Source organism: Volvox carteri (genome assembly GCF_000143455.1).
Source record: "Volvox carteri f. nagariensis unplaced genomic scaffold VOLCAscaffold_93, whole genome shotgun sequence".
NCBI classification, from domain to species: Eukaryota; Viridiplantae; Chlorophyta; class Chlorophyceae; order Chlamydomonadales; family Volvocaceae; genus Volvox; species Volvox carteri.
The window spans coordinates 180873-198543 of NW_003307636.1; the positions used below are offsets into that span (position 1 = coordinate 180873).

Genomic DNA, 17671 nt, shown 5'->3' on the forward strand with positions numbered 1-17671 from the left:
GGAGGAGACTCAGGGTAGAGGCCGCCACCGGCCGACAGTGGAGCATGAGGGGGAGGCCGTGCAGCGGAGGGAGAGGCGAATAGCTGCCAGGCATGTCAGTACCCCCCGTGCTCATGAACTACATCGGCCACATGGGAACGAGGGCATGTGGCCGCGGGAAAGCAGTTGCTCAACTAGCTATGTTGGTACTAATTGGGGTTAGGTTCTCATACAGGCCAAGTGTTAGCCGAGCCCACGAAAACGATGTACGGATGTAGTACCCAAGCCTCTAATCATATATGTAGCTGCTGAGCCGTGCCATTTCCTAGAAAGAAAAAAACCGTGCAATCATCAGAATCCGCGTCCATTTCCTTTCAAGGTGACTTGATATCCGCAAACCCGTCCAGAAATTGTAACAGCGTGCAGTGCATGCAAATCTGTAATATTTATGCCCCAAGAACAAAGGCCCAACGAATCTATGCCACACATCCGTAGTCCAGAAAGCGGCCTCATCCCTTCGTTGGCACACAATACTTCTTGGCTTCGCTTCTAATGTATGCCTCCCACCACCGGCCACGTTTTTTCTTCCGCCGCAAAGCCCAAGAAAGGAGAGCCGAAACACAGCCAACCCGCCGTGTGACAGCTCTCTGGGGATTACATGCTCAACTAAACCCGACAAAACCCCTACTCCAGTGTCAATACTCCAACAGGTAGTAGCGCCAAACACTGAGGTTTGCCGGCATATTTGACATTGCAAACGCCAAAAAGATGCAAAGCTAAGCAACAAACATCCTTAATAGTGACAACCGAGCGAGCGACACAATTTCCCTGGACGTATGTTTCTGCAGCTGGTGCGTGGTCCCCGCCTGTGGATCACGTCAGCCGGGCAGTCTGACGTCACCTTGCAGCTGTACTTAACAGCTGAACTCCGTGGTAACCCCCGCGGATTGTAGTTCAGTACGAGCAACGTGAACTGCTTCACCCCCACCTTCCGTGACCTGGAAGTCCACCTTAAGAATCAGATACAATCAAAGTATAACTTAGGGCCATCACTAACCCAAATTAAGAATTGTGAAGTGATGGGACATGGGGCCCCGCGTCGTACAATGACGCAGGCGGCGCACATGCAGCCCCCCAGTAATAGTAGGAATGTGTTATCCAAATGCTTCATGGCTGAAATGGTTCCTCTAAAACCACAAAACACAGAGCACAACATCAACACAAAGCTGTGATGACCGATATCCCCACTGGCGCAGGTGCATCATGCTAACTCACATAGCTAGTAGCCGTGTCATGTATGCCCGGCCAACAGCGCCAAAGCTTCACCTCCTCTCCCCCGACGGCCCCCTCCGCACATATCAGATCATATTAATGTCATAATTCCATATCATATCATCGTATCATGTCATATCATGTCAGTACACGAGGAGGCGTGCATAGCTTATAGAGGGCATGCGACGACTTCAATAACGTCTACTTGGGCCCCACATGGAACCCGCTTGTCACACAAACTTCCCAACCAGCGTTAGGCCCCCCAGCGAGCATAGACCGCAGCAACAGGTGTCGATATAATTGTCAACAATTTGCCAACAACAACAACAACAACAGCAGAAGCAGCTCACGAATCTCCTGGACGCGCAGGTGACAGCCTGTGCATCCTTAATGCCAGGATTAAGAAGGCCCCAACCGCGACCGCCGGGCCGCCATCAACACAAGAGCCATTACAGAGGCACTGGCACTACCCCCGAAAAAGGCCAAACATCCGCAGCCGGCGGTTGCAGGATCCACGACGTCAGGTGGGTAGGACGGAGCCGCAGAGCCGCAGCATCGCACTCGTGCCCCTGACCCCACATTAGTCTCCGCAACTCCACATTACCCGAGTCCATCCAGCAACTGCTCCATTTCATATAAATCCAAATCAGCAATGCAAGCCCGTGCACATCAATTCTCAACACAAAACCTCCGATTTCAGTAACCTTTTTTTCGCCTGTTATGCAAATGCAGTATACGAATCAGGTTCTTCCCCTTCCGGCTGGAAGAACCTGCGGCGTGTAGAGGGCGGTGATTCGACTGACGACATGCATAGTTCGTGGTTTCCATCCTTCCAGCATCTCTCTCTCTCTCATTGAGCTAACGGAGGTCTGCTCCGTCTGGAAACCGCCGCAAGCTGGAGATCAAAACACACTCCACCCTCACCTATCCGCTCTTCTTCGCCCACTTCTCATCCACGCCGTAATCTGAAACTCGCTCCTTGCATCCGTATATGTATACGTATGTGACACGACAGTTCAAAAAAAACAGAGCAGGAAAAAAGCAAGGCTCTACAGCCTTTGCATAAAAACCTAATGCCAGCTAGAACGTACAATATTGTTTCGGATAGAAAACACGTTCTTATCCGGGCCGCACTCTCCTACTGGGAGCTGGTTTAGCAAGTCGCGGTCCAGTTATATTTAGATGAGGCCCCCGGCCCCGTTATAAGTAGGTGAGGCCTGGGCCCCCCAATTTAATTATGGTCCAGCCAGCCTTCGGAAGCTCACGTCACCGGGATAAGAGCTCACGCAGCTGCTGCTGCTGACAACACATAACATCCGACTAACGCGACGTCAAGCGAGGGACGGAAGAGCGTCCACACACACACACCCCTTTTGCGTACGGGACACGGACAGGGCCCCCCCCCCAGCCGGCTACTCTTCGTCGGTGTCCATCCCACCATCCCCAAAATACGGGTCATCCGCCTCGTCCCTCGCAGCGGCGGCCCCACTTGCTCCCCTCTGCGCTGCAAGGAACTCAGCCAGCTCCTCCTGGAGTTCAGAAGGGAGGAGAAATGGGCAGGGAAGGAAAGAAGGCAAGGGGAAAGGGGAACGCCAGCCATTGGGCTACTCAAATGCGGTTGGAGCGCGAGGTGTAGCTGGGCGTAGGAGAGCGGCAAGTCGGGGCCCGCCGGGCTTCAAGAGGACAACGAATATCTAGGCAGGTACTCGGCCGTGCAGTTGTGTACGACACAACGATGTGGCCAAGCGTATGGCGACGTGTCCAAAGAGCAGGGCCCATACGGTCACCAAAGTGCCAAGTGCTACACCCACATCCTTTCTTATTGCATCCATGGATGCACCTCCAGGAGGCGGCTGGCACCCAGGGTTGTTTGTGGGCGCTGCACTTCACGCTAAGTAATTTCAACGCGAAACGACAATTGCAATCGCGAGGAGAGGAGAGGATTCTCTTACTAAGCACTCTCAAACCGGGTGGGCTTCCTGCGCACCTTCTTGACAAACCGGCCCTTGATGCGGGGTCGCTTGTCCGCATTAATCTTCCGCAGTTGGTACCGGATCTTCTTGGTGTACAGCCGCCGCGCCTTCTTCTCGCGGTAGCGCTCCAGACACTCCGCCCGTGTGCGCACATGCTGGTGGTTGTTAGTAGCAGTAGCAGTAGCCGTATTGTTGCTATTGTGGTGAATGTGGGCTGACGGACCTGATGGCGGCAGCTGCTGCTGCTGCTGATGGCATTGTTGTTGGGCGACAGCGGCAGGTGACGCGTGTGCGCGGCTGAGCTGCTGCGGTTGTACGGCGCCCTGTTGTCGTTCCGCTGCCGCTGCTGTAGCACCTATGGGTGGGACTGGTTGTTGCGGCTGTTGCAAAGCAAGAGCTGCAGCGGACAATGCCGGGACGAGGGACTGATGCTGCGCCTCGATCCCCTCTGCTGGTGACGGCACAGGTTCGCAGGTCAAAGTGGGTACACGTCACACAGGGCCGGGCGCAAAACGAAAAATATCGAACCAAAGGAAAACAAAAATAAGGATAATGCAAAAACGTAATGCAGTTTTTAACGTGTGGATTCTCACAGAGGGTAGCCTAGTGCGTGTCGGAAGAGTACGACGGACTAACGGAAGCATCCACGGGTGCAAGCGCGGGGGGCCATCAGCAAGCACAAGGTTACGCCACGTGCACTCACCTTGCTGATGGCATTGATGGCAGCACCCTGGCGTGGATCCGCTGCAGCTGATGGGTGCAGCAGCAGCAGCAGCAGCAGCCGGGACGGGATGAGGCTGGGCCACGGGCACGAAAAACGGCGAGCAGAGGGAGACAGCTGGGACAGCTAGGTGGGAATGAAGGAGAGGCGCGTGTGGCGGACTTGGAGGCAATGCGGCCGCCGGGGCGTCGGCAGAGGGCGCGCAGCCCTGAGGCAGTAGGCCGCTGGTTGCGGTGGAGCCATTAGGCTGCTGACCCTGCTGGGCCTTACGAGGGCTACATCCGCTGGCGCCAATGTCAGGTACGATGCCGGGCTCGCTGCTGGTCGGTGAGGGCGCATGCGTTGTTGTTTCACCATCAGAGAAGTGAAGCGACATGTGCACGTCTTCGTCCATATGGCTGCCTTGGGCCGTGTCATCCAGGGCAAGGCAGTCTTGAAGACCGCTGCAGATCTGAGGGAAGTTGGTTTGGTTGTCCAGACTGCCGGCGGAGATGGAGGGGCAGCAGAAGGGCACCACCTGGGGCCCTTCCGGGAAGAAGCTGCTGCCAACCGGCTGCATGGAGCAGTTTGGCAGGAATGGGAAGCATAGCTCGGAAGGGTTGAATAGGGAGGCAAAAATGTTTGTATCGAGCTGGGAAGTGGACGGAACGGATAGCGGTTTAAGCCGGGCCTCCCAGCTGCTGAGGTCGAGCGTGAAGGCGTCAGGGTCACCCAGGTGTTTATCATCGCTCGAGAATGCGTTGCCACCCATTTGTTCCCACGCGCTGCAGGGCAGGCGTAATGGAAGCGTTAAGCAGAGTCACTAGCTCGACGAGGACCATGTACATGCAGGCGTTAAGCGTTATCATACACCAAAGCAGACAGCAGCGTCAGCTTGGAATAATAATAATAATTGTATCATTTAATTTCTGGCATAAACAAAAATGATTTGCGAACGATATGTTGATCATATCATCAAAGGTCACCCACCTCAGCACACATAAGGGGTCGAGGACCAGTTTCGTCATGGGCAAGAATCGTGTATTGCGCCTCTGCGTGGGTACATAGGTAGGACGTGTTACCATAAAACTGGGGACTGGCCTTCCAAAGCGAATTCAATTGAAACAAGTTCGCAGTCAATACGGTAATTCAACATTGCAGGTAGATCACGGACGCATTCACTACACAGGATAGCAGGCTCGCGGGGCCTTGGTCTAAGTTGAAAGGCGACGGTAAATTCTTGGACTGTGACCAAACCGTTAGCCCCGAATTTCAGCAATATCGAAGGATCTTTTATGCCTACCAGGTTTTTTTGAAATTTAGGCAAGCGTTACGAAGAACGAGTCGGGGAAATTGAGCTGCCGGAGAGACAATTGCGCCGCCAGTTGCTCCCTTGAAAGCGTGCGCAAACTCACGCTTAACTAGGATGACATCCACTTAATCAAACACTAGAAGGAAAATTGAACATAATGGATTGTTAGTTGGTTTGCAGAGCAAACAAATCCTGATCGAGCGTTGGATAATACAACCGGCCTATAAGGCCCTCCTGTGACTGGATTTTTTTATCTTTTGCAACCAACTGGTCCCTGGACACTGTTCTGCGGATCTAATGATGATCATACATAGTGGTAATCATTGTTTGATCTTAGAGGACCTCTCAACGACTCCCTTCAGTCCTAGGAAACTTTTCGTTGAGAAAAGTGATAACACCTCACCGTCTGAGCATGAAGACGGTCCTTTAGAAATAAGCCAAAATATTACGTAGACCTTAAAGCATGTGTAGTGCGTATTAGGGGCCAAGAGTTCCTTATGCTTGCATGACGACATACTCGGCACAAAACAGGCAGATGTATACACTCGCAGTAGAACTGCTCATGTATAATCTCATTAAAAAATCAAATGACGCATCGTCATTTGGGGTATTTGCATGAAGCAAAACGCCCACTGCTACAGCGCAAGTGAGAAGCCTTCACCCCAAGGCAATGCAGCTCCGACATACTCGCATACATCTCTTGATAAATGTTTCTCTGTGCGACGTATGGCAGTACCACTAGCGCAACCAGGAGACACATTGCTTTCGAAACCGACTGACGTTCCCGTTGAACAACCGTTGCACGACGGTTTCCCGTCATTTGACGAAGTGAAGGAAAGGAACTATGATTCAATAAGCCGTGCCAATTCGAGCACGAACTCATGAACAGTCGCGCAAAGAGGAAGCAGCATGTTTTGTTGTTTAGCCAGAACGGGTAAGTTTAGTCCTGTCCTGGTTCATGGCAGGCCACATCAAAAAGTCTTCCACCCCCAGCATTGCATCTCGACCATTGCCGGAACAAGGTCAGTTTGAGTAAAACGAACAACGACCTTTTTGTCCAGGCGACTTCAAAACCCAAGAAACAGGACTCCACTTCCTGACGAACGGCTCCCTACAGCCAATCCTATCCCGGACGGAATCCTATCCCGGCGCCGAGGCCGGCCCCCACCGCCAATGCGGCGCCGGTGCTGTGACCTGCATCGCCGTCTGAACCGCTGCCGCCTTCAGGGTACGGGCCTTCCGGCGTAACTCCCGCTTCACAGAGGCGGCGCCAGAAGGGTTGGCAGCAACGCCACGTGGCCACAAACCCTGTTGCTGCATCCCCAGCAGCAGCGCCCCCTCTTCACAGTGCTACCCCCAGCAGCGGCACAACATGAGCAGTAGCTGCAACGGCAGCAGCAGTAGCACACGGCAGCAGCCACAAGGTGCTCTCGCCACGCGTTCCAGCGGCTGCGTTGGCAGACTGGCCTGCAGGCGGCGCCGGCGCAGCCGCCGTACGACACAACCGGATATGACGCCGCCAGCTTACGGCGGGGCCTCATCATCACCACGTCATGTCCAGGTACTGTGTGATGCTACCGGCGGCCGCCACCTGGCCGGACACTCCAACATCCCCCGGGACTGCATGCACCTCACGGGCAGCGAGGGCACTCAGACTCGTCCACAACCCACAACGTGCTTTGCTGCCTCACAGCCCACCTGCACCTGCACCCAACCAGATCCAACGTCCGGTGTCACATCCCTAACCAGTCTTCACCACAATCCGCACACGCCAAGTCACGTCACGCCATCCACACCGCATCTACTCACGCACCCTCCCCGCTTCCACCTCACCCCTCCTCCCCAACCCCCCGCTTGTGCCATCCCCCTCCTCCTACGCCCCCCCCCCACGTCCTCTGCCCTCTCCACACCCAACACACATCACGACGTACGTAACCCCATCCACCGCCTCCTCCGTCCTCACTAACGCACTCACACACTCACTCACTCATTCACTCATTCTCCACAACCACCTTCCTCCGCCGCCACGGCGCCCTGCCCAGCTCCGCCATCCGGCTGCCCACCTCCTCCACCTGCCCAACCGGCCACCAGCCCAACCGGCGGTAGCACTCGAGGACCGTCCGCGCCTGGGCCTCGCTACGAATCAGCCACCGCACCCGGACCTCCACAAGGCGGCCAAAGGCATCCAGGAAGTCGCCGCACAGCAGGCGCCCGGGCGGCTGGCTGAAGGCCATGATCTGCCAACAGGCCAGGCCATGCAAGGTGATAGCGCGTGAGGGCGGTGGAGAACAGACGGAAATGAACGAGGGGAGTGAGAAGGGGACGCATGGACTGCCAGACGGGTAAAGTAGATCATAAGGAGCAGGAGGTATTTTCTTACACAGACATACAGACAGACATACATCAAATCCGCCTGCCGGCTCCTCGGGTGTTTTAGGAGTGTTGAAATGGGAGGTGGCCTCCCATCATATGGACGATGTAGGACGTGATAAAACCAACTTGCGAGCTAACCAGGAACTAAATTGATGCGCCGTTGATCCGCTTTGGTTGGATGCTGGTGGTGAGTTGCTGAACCCAACGAATACATTCTGAAGTCGGATGGGGTGACGGATTAGGGTGCCCCTCTAGCAGGGGAGAGCAGGGACTGCCCCGGGAAAGGGGACCGCTGGCGAAGTTAACCACCCTGTAACAACATACATACGAGACACACTGACGAAAACACTGTGTCGACACAGTATACGACAAGACAGGGAGGGCGGGCGCCGCGGGATGTGGTTGTGTTGGTTGTGTCCCTCAACCTCAGGGGGCACGACCCCTAGGTGGGTCCGGTCTCGTTATTGGGGGTCGGTGCCGCGATGACCACGCCTCCACAGACAAACATACAAATGCACACGCAGAAGCACACGCACACACGGCCAGCGACATCGAGGGAGGTCACATCCCCTCATCCTCACCTGATCAACATTCCTACTTGCAAGGCCTCTCTCCGGTTCAGACAGCCACTCTGAGGGCTGTGGGAGCTCTAGAGGAGTGACCGTGGGAGGGAGCTCTGTAACGCCATAAAGCAATGTCCACGTCCTCACATACATACACACGCACACACACGCACACACACCTGCAACAGCTGCAGCAGCCCCGTCGGGGGCAGCTCCGCCGCCCTCCGCGCCAGGAAGCCACAGGCCAGGCGGAACAGCTCCGGATGCAGCTCCAACAAGGTGGGGCTGGAGAGGGGGCTCCTACCCCCTGGACCGCCCCCGGCGGCGGCCAACCCTCGCTCAATATCCCCCTGGTGGGAATAACTACCACCCCAACGACCAACGGACGGACCGGCAACGGTCAAGTGATCACCGACCCCTGCGGGGACTGTACGGGCTCCCGGATACTGGCCAGGCGGGGGGGCCCAGGGGGCCTGAGTGGCGTGGTGGCGGACGTGCGGCCCGGCAGCTGCCGCCCCCTGCGAGGCCTTCATCCGCAGTCGGTAACGGGCACTTCTGCTACTGCTGCTGCTGCTACTGCGAACGGGTCCCGTCTCAGAGTGTAGGGCCCACAGCAGGCAGGCCAGGGCCCGAGGGTTGACGAAGTCCTGGTGCTGGTGCTGGTCCTGGTGGTAACGCTGGTGGTAATGCTGGTGCTGGCGCGGGGGGTTGTGTTGCTTGTGCAGGCGGAGGGTTATGAGTTTGAGCAGGTTGACGAGCTCCGGTGCGGTGGGGGACAGGTGGCGGAGCTGCAGCAGGGCGGTGGCCACCCTGCAGGCAGCAGTCCTGAGGTAGGTAGGTAGGGAGGGAGGGAGAGGGGAATCGTAAGTGAATGTGTCAAAGAAGTCGACGTCCCAGTGAGGGGCAGAGCGGGGGCAGCGGGAGAGGGGGAGGGTGTGTGGACCACACCGGGCAACAAGGTACAGATGGAGGTACCCCCCTCCCGGTCTACACGACAGCCGCAGGGGCCCCCCCCACCCCCCGGAGATATGGGAGGGCCTTATGGGCGGATGGCGACCACAACACATCACACCCCCCCCACACACACACTCGAGACAACATACAACCCCCTCAGCCATTCGCTTTGCTGGCGAAGGCAGCTCGCCCGGGCCCCCCAACAACCCCAACAACCCCAACACCCCTGAACGCATGACGCCTCCTTCCTGGATTTAGCCACCACATCCAACCCTCCATCCATGCGAACCCTCTTCCCACTCTTTCCCCCCAAGGAATCGAATCTCCCATTTATTCCCAAATCCCTATCCCCACGGGAGCCCCTCACGACGTTACCACCCCAACCACCACCCCAACCACCCCAACCACCCCCCTACCAGTTGCCACCGCCGCCGCCCTCCTCCCCCCTTCCCTCCAGCAACCCCTCCTCAGCCTCCGCCAGCCACCGCCGCAGCAGCATCAGCAGCGCCGCATTCAGACGGGGGACGCAGAACCGCGGCTGACCCAGGCCCCATGCGAAGGAGGCGACGGCGCCAGGCGGCAGCTGCGGCAGGTGCGGCAGTAGCAGCCGACACGCCGCCGCTAGCAGCTGCGGCACTCGGGCGCCCTGACGGCCGCTGGACCAGACCAGCCGTACAAGCGACTGTACGGAAAGGGGCGGTGGCGACGCGGCCGCCGCCACTGCTTCCCCGCCGCCGGCATGCACGCGCGGCTGCACTCGGGCAGCCCCCTCCAGGCCCCTGCCGTACCCCGCCACAGAGATACGCAAGCCGGAAGTGACGTCCGCTGCCGGCATCAGCGCCGGCGGAGGCGGAGGCGCCTGTCCGTCGCCGCCCTTGACGGTGCCGTCGGTCAATAGCAGCCCGGCGGTCCGCAATCGCGACGATGCCAAGGCAAGCAGGTTCACCCAGAAGCGACGCAGTTTGGGCCACGCCATGCCGCCCTCCGCTGCCGCCGCAGCCCGACCCCCCGGGTGGTACGCGAAGTCGTGGCTGGTAAGGCAGCCCAGCACCTGCGCCATACCCGCCACCGCCGCGTCGCTCACACTTGCGGCCGCCAGCACCACGAAGGGCCGCCAAGCAGTGGTGAAGACCGTGACGGCGGCGCGGGGCCGCCAGCCCAGGCGGTACAACGCGCCGATGAGCCTCCGTACATCGCACTGTACGACGCCGCTCCTGAGCCAACGCAGCGCTAGGGCATTAAGCACGCATCGCACGGTGGCAGGTCGAGGCTGGCAGCCCGCCCTGGCGGCGGCGGCTCCTAGAGCCTCAAGCAACTCCAGGAAATCTGATGTGCCGTACCGTCGTACGGACTCATCCTCGAGCAAGCGCTGCTGGTGCAGCAGCTGCAGCTCCAGGCTACGCAACGGCGTCTGGGCGCCGCTAATATCGCCTCCGCCGCTGCAGCTACTGCTGCGAGAATCCACGGCAGCAGTAGCTGCCGTACCACCTCCCCCACCTCCGTCCTGAACTCCGCTGCACCATGCAGTTGTACCACCGACGGCTCCCTCCATAAGGCCCAGGCGGTACTGCAGCCGCAGTCGCAGCGGCAGCGGGTGCTCCAACCGCCGCGTCAGCCGGGGCGCCCTCACCACTACCCGAGTGCCGCGGGAGTCGCCGCCTCCGCCTCCTTGCCGTACACCCCCAACCAGCCGAGAGCCGCTATAATCCCGTCCCTCCCGCCACAGGCCTCGCGGAACTCCCCCCTCTGCCCCTGCTACTGCTACTGCCCCTGCTACTGACCCTGCTACTGCCCCTGCCCCTGCTGCATCTGGGCCTGCGGGTGGTGGTAGCCGCTGGTGGCGCATATCCGTAGGTGGAGGTGGAGGCGGGGATGAGGCTGCAGCCGCGGGGGGTTGTGGGGGCGGCCTCGCCAGCGGCGGCAGTCCCAGATGTGACCTGTACCAGCCCCTCCGCGGGCGCACTCCACGACTGCCCAGACTCGGTGAGCTCAGCACCTCCTCCGCCTGGCCCCCCGACATGCCCCCCAGCACACGCAGCACGACAGACTCCACCGCCAACAGAGCCGAAGCAGTGACACCACCAACACCACCGTTAAACCGCCCAGCGAACTCCGCAGCCGCTGCTGGTGGTACCTCTGTGCCATTAGCAGCAGCAGTAGCAATAGCAGCAGCAGCAGTAGTTGAACCTGCAACTGCGGCGGCGGCGCCCGACCTGGCGGCGCTAGGCTGCAGGCCGTCCGACAAAGCCATCGACAGCCGCCCGGGAGGGCGGGAGGGAGTACCAGCGCAAGTGCTCGTACATGCCGTACCAGAGTCATGACGAGCAGCGGCGGCGGAGGCGGCGGTTATCTGCCCAGGGTTGCTTTGACATGTTCGTGAGTTGGACCGTACAGCTACACCTGCTATAACTGCTGATGGCGGTTGCACTGCTAACGGTCCCGGTGGTTGCGATGGATCCCACGCGGGTGGTTGCATCAGCTGTACCAGATCCTGAGGCGGTTGAGTTCGTTGAGTCAGTTGGGTCGGTTGGCCTTCCGCAGTTTTGTTGATCCTGGGCGGCAACCAATCTCGCAGAGCAGTGAGTGCAGCGGTGATGTCTTGCAGCCGAACTGCCGGGTGGGCTGACAGAGCCTGTACCAGGGCCAAGGCCTGTCGGGTGGGGTGGGGGTTGGGGTGGGTAGTGGGGAGGGCAGTGGGGAGGGCAGTGGGGAAGGCAGTGGGGACGGCAGTGGGACTCATTTGCAATTGTCAAAGGAACCCCGGCCGACGTGGTGCGGGCGGGTGCGGCATTGAAGGATGTGAATGCACACTTGGCAATTGTGGGGAGGAGGAGGCGGTGAGAAGGCGGTTAACAAACTCGGTGTACGAAACAACGAGATCGTGCCGGGAAAGGGAGTTACCCCCCCCCCACGCACACACACACACCTGGCGCTCACACCCTGCTCCAGGGAGGACGGAGGTGGCGCCCTCCAGAGCCAACACCAGGTCCTGACGGGACAGCTGGGTAGCAGGCGGAGGAGGAGGAGGAGGGGGAGGGGGAGATGGCTGCAGGGAGGAAGCAACTCCAGTAACTGCCGCACCGCCGCCCAGCCCTAATGTCCTTGTTGTTGCTGCTGTTGTTGTCGGTGGTGGTGTTGGTGGTGATGTTGATCCGGGTGAGGCAACGGGGGGCGGCTGCCGACCGCCCGCCGGCTGCTGCTGCCCCTCCTGCCCCTCCTGCCCCGAGGTTGTCACGTCGCCCCCAGCTGGGAAAGCCGCCGTCGGCCCCTGCGGCAGTGGGCGGTGGGCCACAGCGCCAACGTACATGTACTCACAACACAGCAGTCCAAGGGGACAGACAAACAGACAGACAGACAGACAGACAGGTGGAGGCAGGCAGGCGGGCAGGCAGGGAGCCCGCGGGGTCATGCGGCCCCAGGCGGCCCCCAGACCCGCCGCGACGTTGAGGGAGGAGGGGGCTCACACGAGAGCTCGACAGCGCACACAGGGTCAAGGGAAAGCCCCTCAACCACCGGCTCACCACCACCAGCTGCCCAACCAGGAGCTCCAGCGCCGCGGCCGCCACGGACCGCACCGCGGCCGCTCCAGGGGCACCTCGGACCAAGACAATGCCGCCGCCGCGCCTGCCGCCGCCGCCGCCGCCGCCGCTGTCACGTCCGCCAGCCAGTGCGGCGCTGAAGGCCCTCCGGCGCCGCTCCAGGGGTGGCGCCCCCCCCGCCGCCCCCGCCCTCTTCTTCCAGTTCCGAGAGGAGCACTCTTCCAGCCAGTCCGCATACCTGTGGGGGAGAAGGGTGATGGAGAAGGGGTGCGGGGGCGGGAGGAGGGCATGTCCGGCGTCTTGAGGGGGTCACGGAGAGGAGGATGGGAAGCATCGCGTTCCTAATCCGAGGGGCACCACCACCACCACCAGCACCACCACTGGTAGTGCTCGGGGCACTGGTCTCCCCCCCAGGGTTGCCGCACGGGGTGACCACATGCGCCGGAGGACACGTCACCCGGGGGACTGCGTTGAGGATCACCACACTGCACCACCCGGGTCAGTCAGTCGGGGGGGCCCTATTTCCGGACCTTTAGTCTGAAATCTACAGAGCTAGGTAGGGTTCCGGAGCTGCTCATTGGCACTTACTCACATTGGCGTTTGAGTGCTTTGCACAATTGCATAGAGCCCCCTCCCACTCTCGCTCTCCCACCAAGCCCCTTACCTGCCACATGCCCACAGCACCGACACGAGCTGTCCGTCGGTCATCTCCCTCAGTCCCGGCCAGGTAGCCTCCTCCTGTTCCCCCGCCGCACCCCGGACCACCAAGTCCTCCTCCCAGCCGGCCACCTCCCCGCCAACACCACCGCCGGACGAGGGAGCGGAGCGCACCCCCACCGGCCGGGCGGCTCCACCTGCCGGGGGCCCCCTCACAGCGGTTTGCGACCCAGACGCCGGCCGCCGCCGCCGCCGCTGCCGCCGCAGCGGCAGAAGCAGTAGTGGTTGCGATCCATCCGCCGGCCGCGGCTGCTGCCGCCGCAGCGGCAGAAGCGGTAGCTGTGGCGATCCATCAGCCGGCCGCTGCTGCGGCCGCAATGGCGATGCCGGTGTCAGCGCATATAGCGGCGCTTGCTGCCGTGCAATCGTCAGCAGTACGACAGGAAGCAACGACGGTGCCCCACGCACCGCCGACCACAGCGCGACAGTCCGCATGACCGGCAGCGACAGTGGCGGCGGCGGCTGCAGCGGCGGCGGTGGCAGATCTGACGTCAACCGACCTGGGGCTCGGTTGAGTCGTCGCAGCATGTCCGGCGGCGGAGCCGCCGCTGAGCTGACCAACCGCCAACCGTCCGCGGCGGACGCCGGTACGACAGACGCGGACCGAGACGGGCCCGACTGCGGAGACGAAGTTACGCCCCCCGGGTAGCTGAGCACCGCCCGCCACAGCTTGCCGATGACGGTGTGGAAGGGCTCAATGTGGTCGCGACCAACTGGGTTCCCCGGGCACCTGCCGCTGTCGCCGCTTCCGCCGCAGCCACTACCGACCACGCTGCCACTTGGTTCCGGTGCATCTCCGTGCTGCCGCGGCAGCCGCTGTTGCAACGGTCCCTGTTGTTGTTGTTGTTGTTGTTGTTGCTGCTGCTGCTGCTGCTGCTCTTCTGGGCCTCGGCGTCTGAGCTTCGCCATCTGGCGCTGCCGTATCGTGGCCGCGGTAGAGATCGCCGAAATGGAAATGTCCCTTGGCGTTGGTGGGGTAGCAGCGCCGGGGAGCAATCCCCTTCGGACGGTTGCCCCCCTCCGCTCCGAAACCCGAGGCCCCACCCCAAGCCCCAGCTCCGAAACCACATCCACCAGATCTATTCGGTCCTCGGAATCCCCCAGGTGGCCGTAGGCCCACAGTACCGCGAGTGACGCCTCCGCGGCCAGACCGCTGTTGCCATCAGAATGGTCATCATCGTCGTCGTTGGAGATCGTGACCGCATCCGTACTTCCCCTCTCCCACTGCCTCGCCTTTTTCTCCTCTTCCTCCTCCACCCCCGGAGTCGCGACCAAGAGCTCCTCCGCAACGCGGCGTGCCAGCCGGCCCACATACCTACGAGCCCGAAACAAACGCTCCATCTCTCCTTCACCCGTTGCCAATGCCTCCTCCCGCTCCTTCTCCGTCAACCCCCCCTTCGCCGCCGCCGCCGCCGCCGGGCCACGCAACTGCTGACCCTGCATGGCAGCCGCTGGTGACAGCAAGGTGAATCCCTCGGCACCCTGCCGTACATCCTGCCCCTGCAAAGGTCGCTGTACCGGCTGCGCTACCGACTGGGTGCCCAGCTGTTCGCCGGGCAGCTGGGAAAGGCCCGGGGACCTGGTGGCGGCGGCGGCGGCGGCGGTGGCGGCGGCGGCTGTTGACGGCCGCTTAACAACACCCTGATGATAATCCAATGCGCTTGCGTAGCAGTGTACGGCACCTGTGGCGGAGGAGCACCACGGGGCCAACGGAGCCCGCGCCACAGACGAAGACGCCGCCGGTACGGCAGTGGATGTCGCGGCGGGATCTGATGACGGCGGCGGCGGCGCCTTAAGGCCGCCCTGGAGCGCCAGTCCCAGCAGTACGCGGCAGCTTAGCGTGACGGCATAGAGCCCCACGGCGTCTATGTGCTCGTCCAGAACGCCGTACAGTTGCTCCAGGGATGTAGCTGTCAGGATACTTTCCTCCAGTTGCTGTTGCCGCCGCCGCAGCAGCTGCTTGGCGTCACCTGCCGCCGCCCGCGGCTCCGTTGGACTCTCCCCTGCCAGACCCCCCCGACCCGGTAACACCTCCACCGCCGCCACCGGGCGCTGCGAATACCCGGAATCAGATTGATACAGCGGTTGTGTTTGTTGCTGTTGTTGTTGCTGTTGTTGTTGTGGTTGTTGTTGTGGTTGTTGTTGTGGTTGTTGCTGTTGTTGCTGTTGCTGTTGTTGCTGTTGTTGTGGTGGTGGTGGTGGTGGTTGCAGTACGCGGCCGGCAGCCAGGGGCCCCGAGAGGACGTGTGGCGGGGCCGTTGTGGCGGGCGCCAAGACCCGGGATACGGCCGTTGCCGCATTGGGGTTTGTTGACACCATTAGGGCGGGCGCTGCAGACTCCCGCATGGTGGTTGTGGCGGTTGTGGTGGTGGTTTCCACGGAGGTACTGGCGGTTGCGGTGGTTGGTATGGTGGTTGTGGTGGCGGCTATGCCCACCGACAACGAACTTGCCGTCGCCGGAGGGGCTCCCCGGGGGTTGGCCGCCCGCAATATCTGTTTGTACGGCAGGTCGGCACGGCGGGAGCATGAGGTCGACAGTTGACAGTTGACACGGGGGGCAATATTGTGTTGGTGTCAGGGGACCGGGGTGGAGCTCAGAGAGGGCGACCTGGGGGTGTGCTGTTGTTGTTATTGTTGTTGTGGAAATGGTGCTGGTAATGGTGGAGGTGTTGGGTCAGTGTCGGGGAAGAGATTCCCCCACAGGGCTATAATGCAGCAAATCCACCAAAATCCCCCCTCCCTCCCCTTCCCCTCCTTCCCCCCTCCCCATTCTCCCTCCTCCCCCCCTTCCTCCTCCCCTTTCCCCCTTCAGCAGTACCAAACAAGCCGATATGGAAATGGAGATCTAAGTATTAGGGGCACGAAGGTCCACACGCACCTGCAGCAGCACGGCCGGCACAGCTCCCCTCCCGCCTTCCCCACCACTCGCATCCCCATCCCCATCCACATTCGCAGCCCCGGATCTGAAGCTGAAGGTGGAGCTGAACGCGGCGAGCGGCGGCGGGGACGCGGGGGCGGCCCCCACCTGGCCCCCGGCTCCTCGCCCCCACCCGGGGGTCCACATCGGGGTTGCGGACGTCCCTCCCAATGGTGCTGCTGCTACTGCTGCTGCTACTACTGGAGGGTGGGCCAAGTGCTCCGGCGGTATTATGTCCCCCGTGTCGAGTACACCCGACCCCGCGCCCACATCTGGGGGGGCCCCCGGTGGCTCTGTAACCCCCCTTCCCGGGGCGACCCGCGACCCCCCCGTCACCGTCACCGCCGCCCCAGGACACCGCGACATCCCCCCTCCCCGAGCTGCCTCCGCTGCTGCTGTAGCTGCTACTGCCGACCTGACGCTGACGGTTCCTCGCCGACTCACCAACACCGTCGGACGGAAGGCGGCGGCATCGGCAGTGGCGGCGGCTGTAGCATGGCGTTGCCGCTGTACGGCACCGGCAGTGGCAACATCGCAATCACGCTGGTGGTGGGGTGGTGTGTTTCCGCGAGGATACGGGACGTGGTGGTGGTGGCCGCCGCCGCCGCCGCCAGCACTGCCTGAGCCTGCTGGACCTGGGCCGGCGCCGGGCTGTGTGCTCCTCATGGGGGGGAAGGGAGATAGCTGTGGTCCAGATGGCCGGTGCTGCAGCCGCTGTCCCCCCGGCCCCGGCCCCGCACTCGTCTTCCGGTCGCCACCGGCCGTCCCCCCCGGGCTGGGGGACCCCCGCGGCACCAGGGCAGCCAACAGGCGGTTTCGGAGCCGCAGCCTCTCCAGACGGCTCAGAAGGCGGCTCCCCGATCTGTTTGGGGGGTTGTCGCGGATTGGTTGGCTGTTAGAACGAGGCGCGGGAAGAGAGACACCTCATCGGGGTGGACATAGCGGCGTTTCGCCGTGCGGGATGCCGTATTAACCGTACATCACGTACCCGTGTCCCGGCGCGTCCCCTCTGGGCCCAGCATTCCGCCTGCACCTGAAGTCGATCGCGGATGCACCCGCACCCACTCGCCCAACTGCCCCCTAAGATCCCCCCCACAACCCGATCCCCAATACCTAGCCGCCGTCGCCGTCGCTGGTCCTGGCGGAGGCAGCGGAGGTCGCCACCACCAGCGCCGCGACCCCACCGGCGATACACCACCACTCCACTCCTACAGTCGCCACCCCTACAACGCATTGGGGCTCCCCCACAAATTTCCTTAATCCACCCCCCTACACACGTACACACACACACCGCACGCATGGGAACCACATGTCAGACTCTGCTTGTGCCACTTTCCCGCCTCACCCCCTCAGGCCCCCTCAGGCCCCACCT

At 61.3% G+C, this 17671-nt stretch overlaps 1 protein-coding gene across 1 annotated transcript; it reads right to left on the reverse strand.

Annotated features, from left to right (window-relative positions):
• Window positions 1–3202: 3202 nt before the first annotated feature.
• VOLCADRAFT_69449 (uncharacterized protein) lies at window positions 3203–3355 on the reverse strand (the record flags this gene model as incomplete). The annotated part of the gene is made up of 1 exon (XM_002958388.1): window positions 3203–3355. A coding segment is annotated over one exon (153 nt), but the record flags the coding sequence as incomplete, so codon positions are not given.
• Window positions 3356–17671: the final 14316 nt, after the last annotated feature.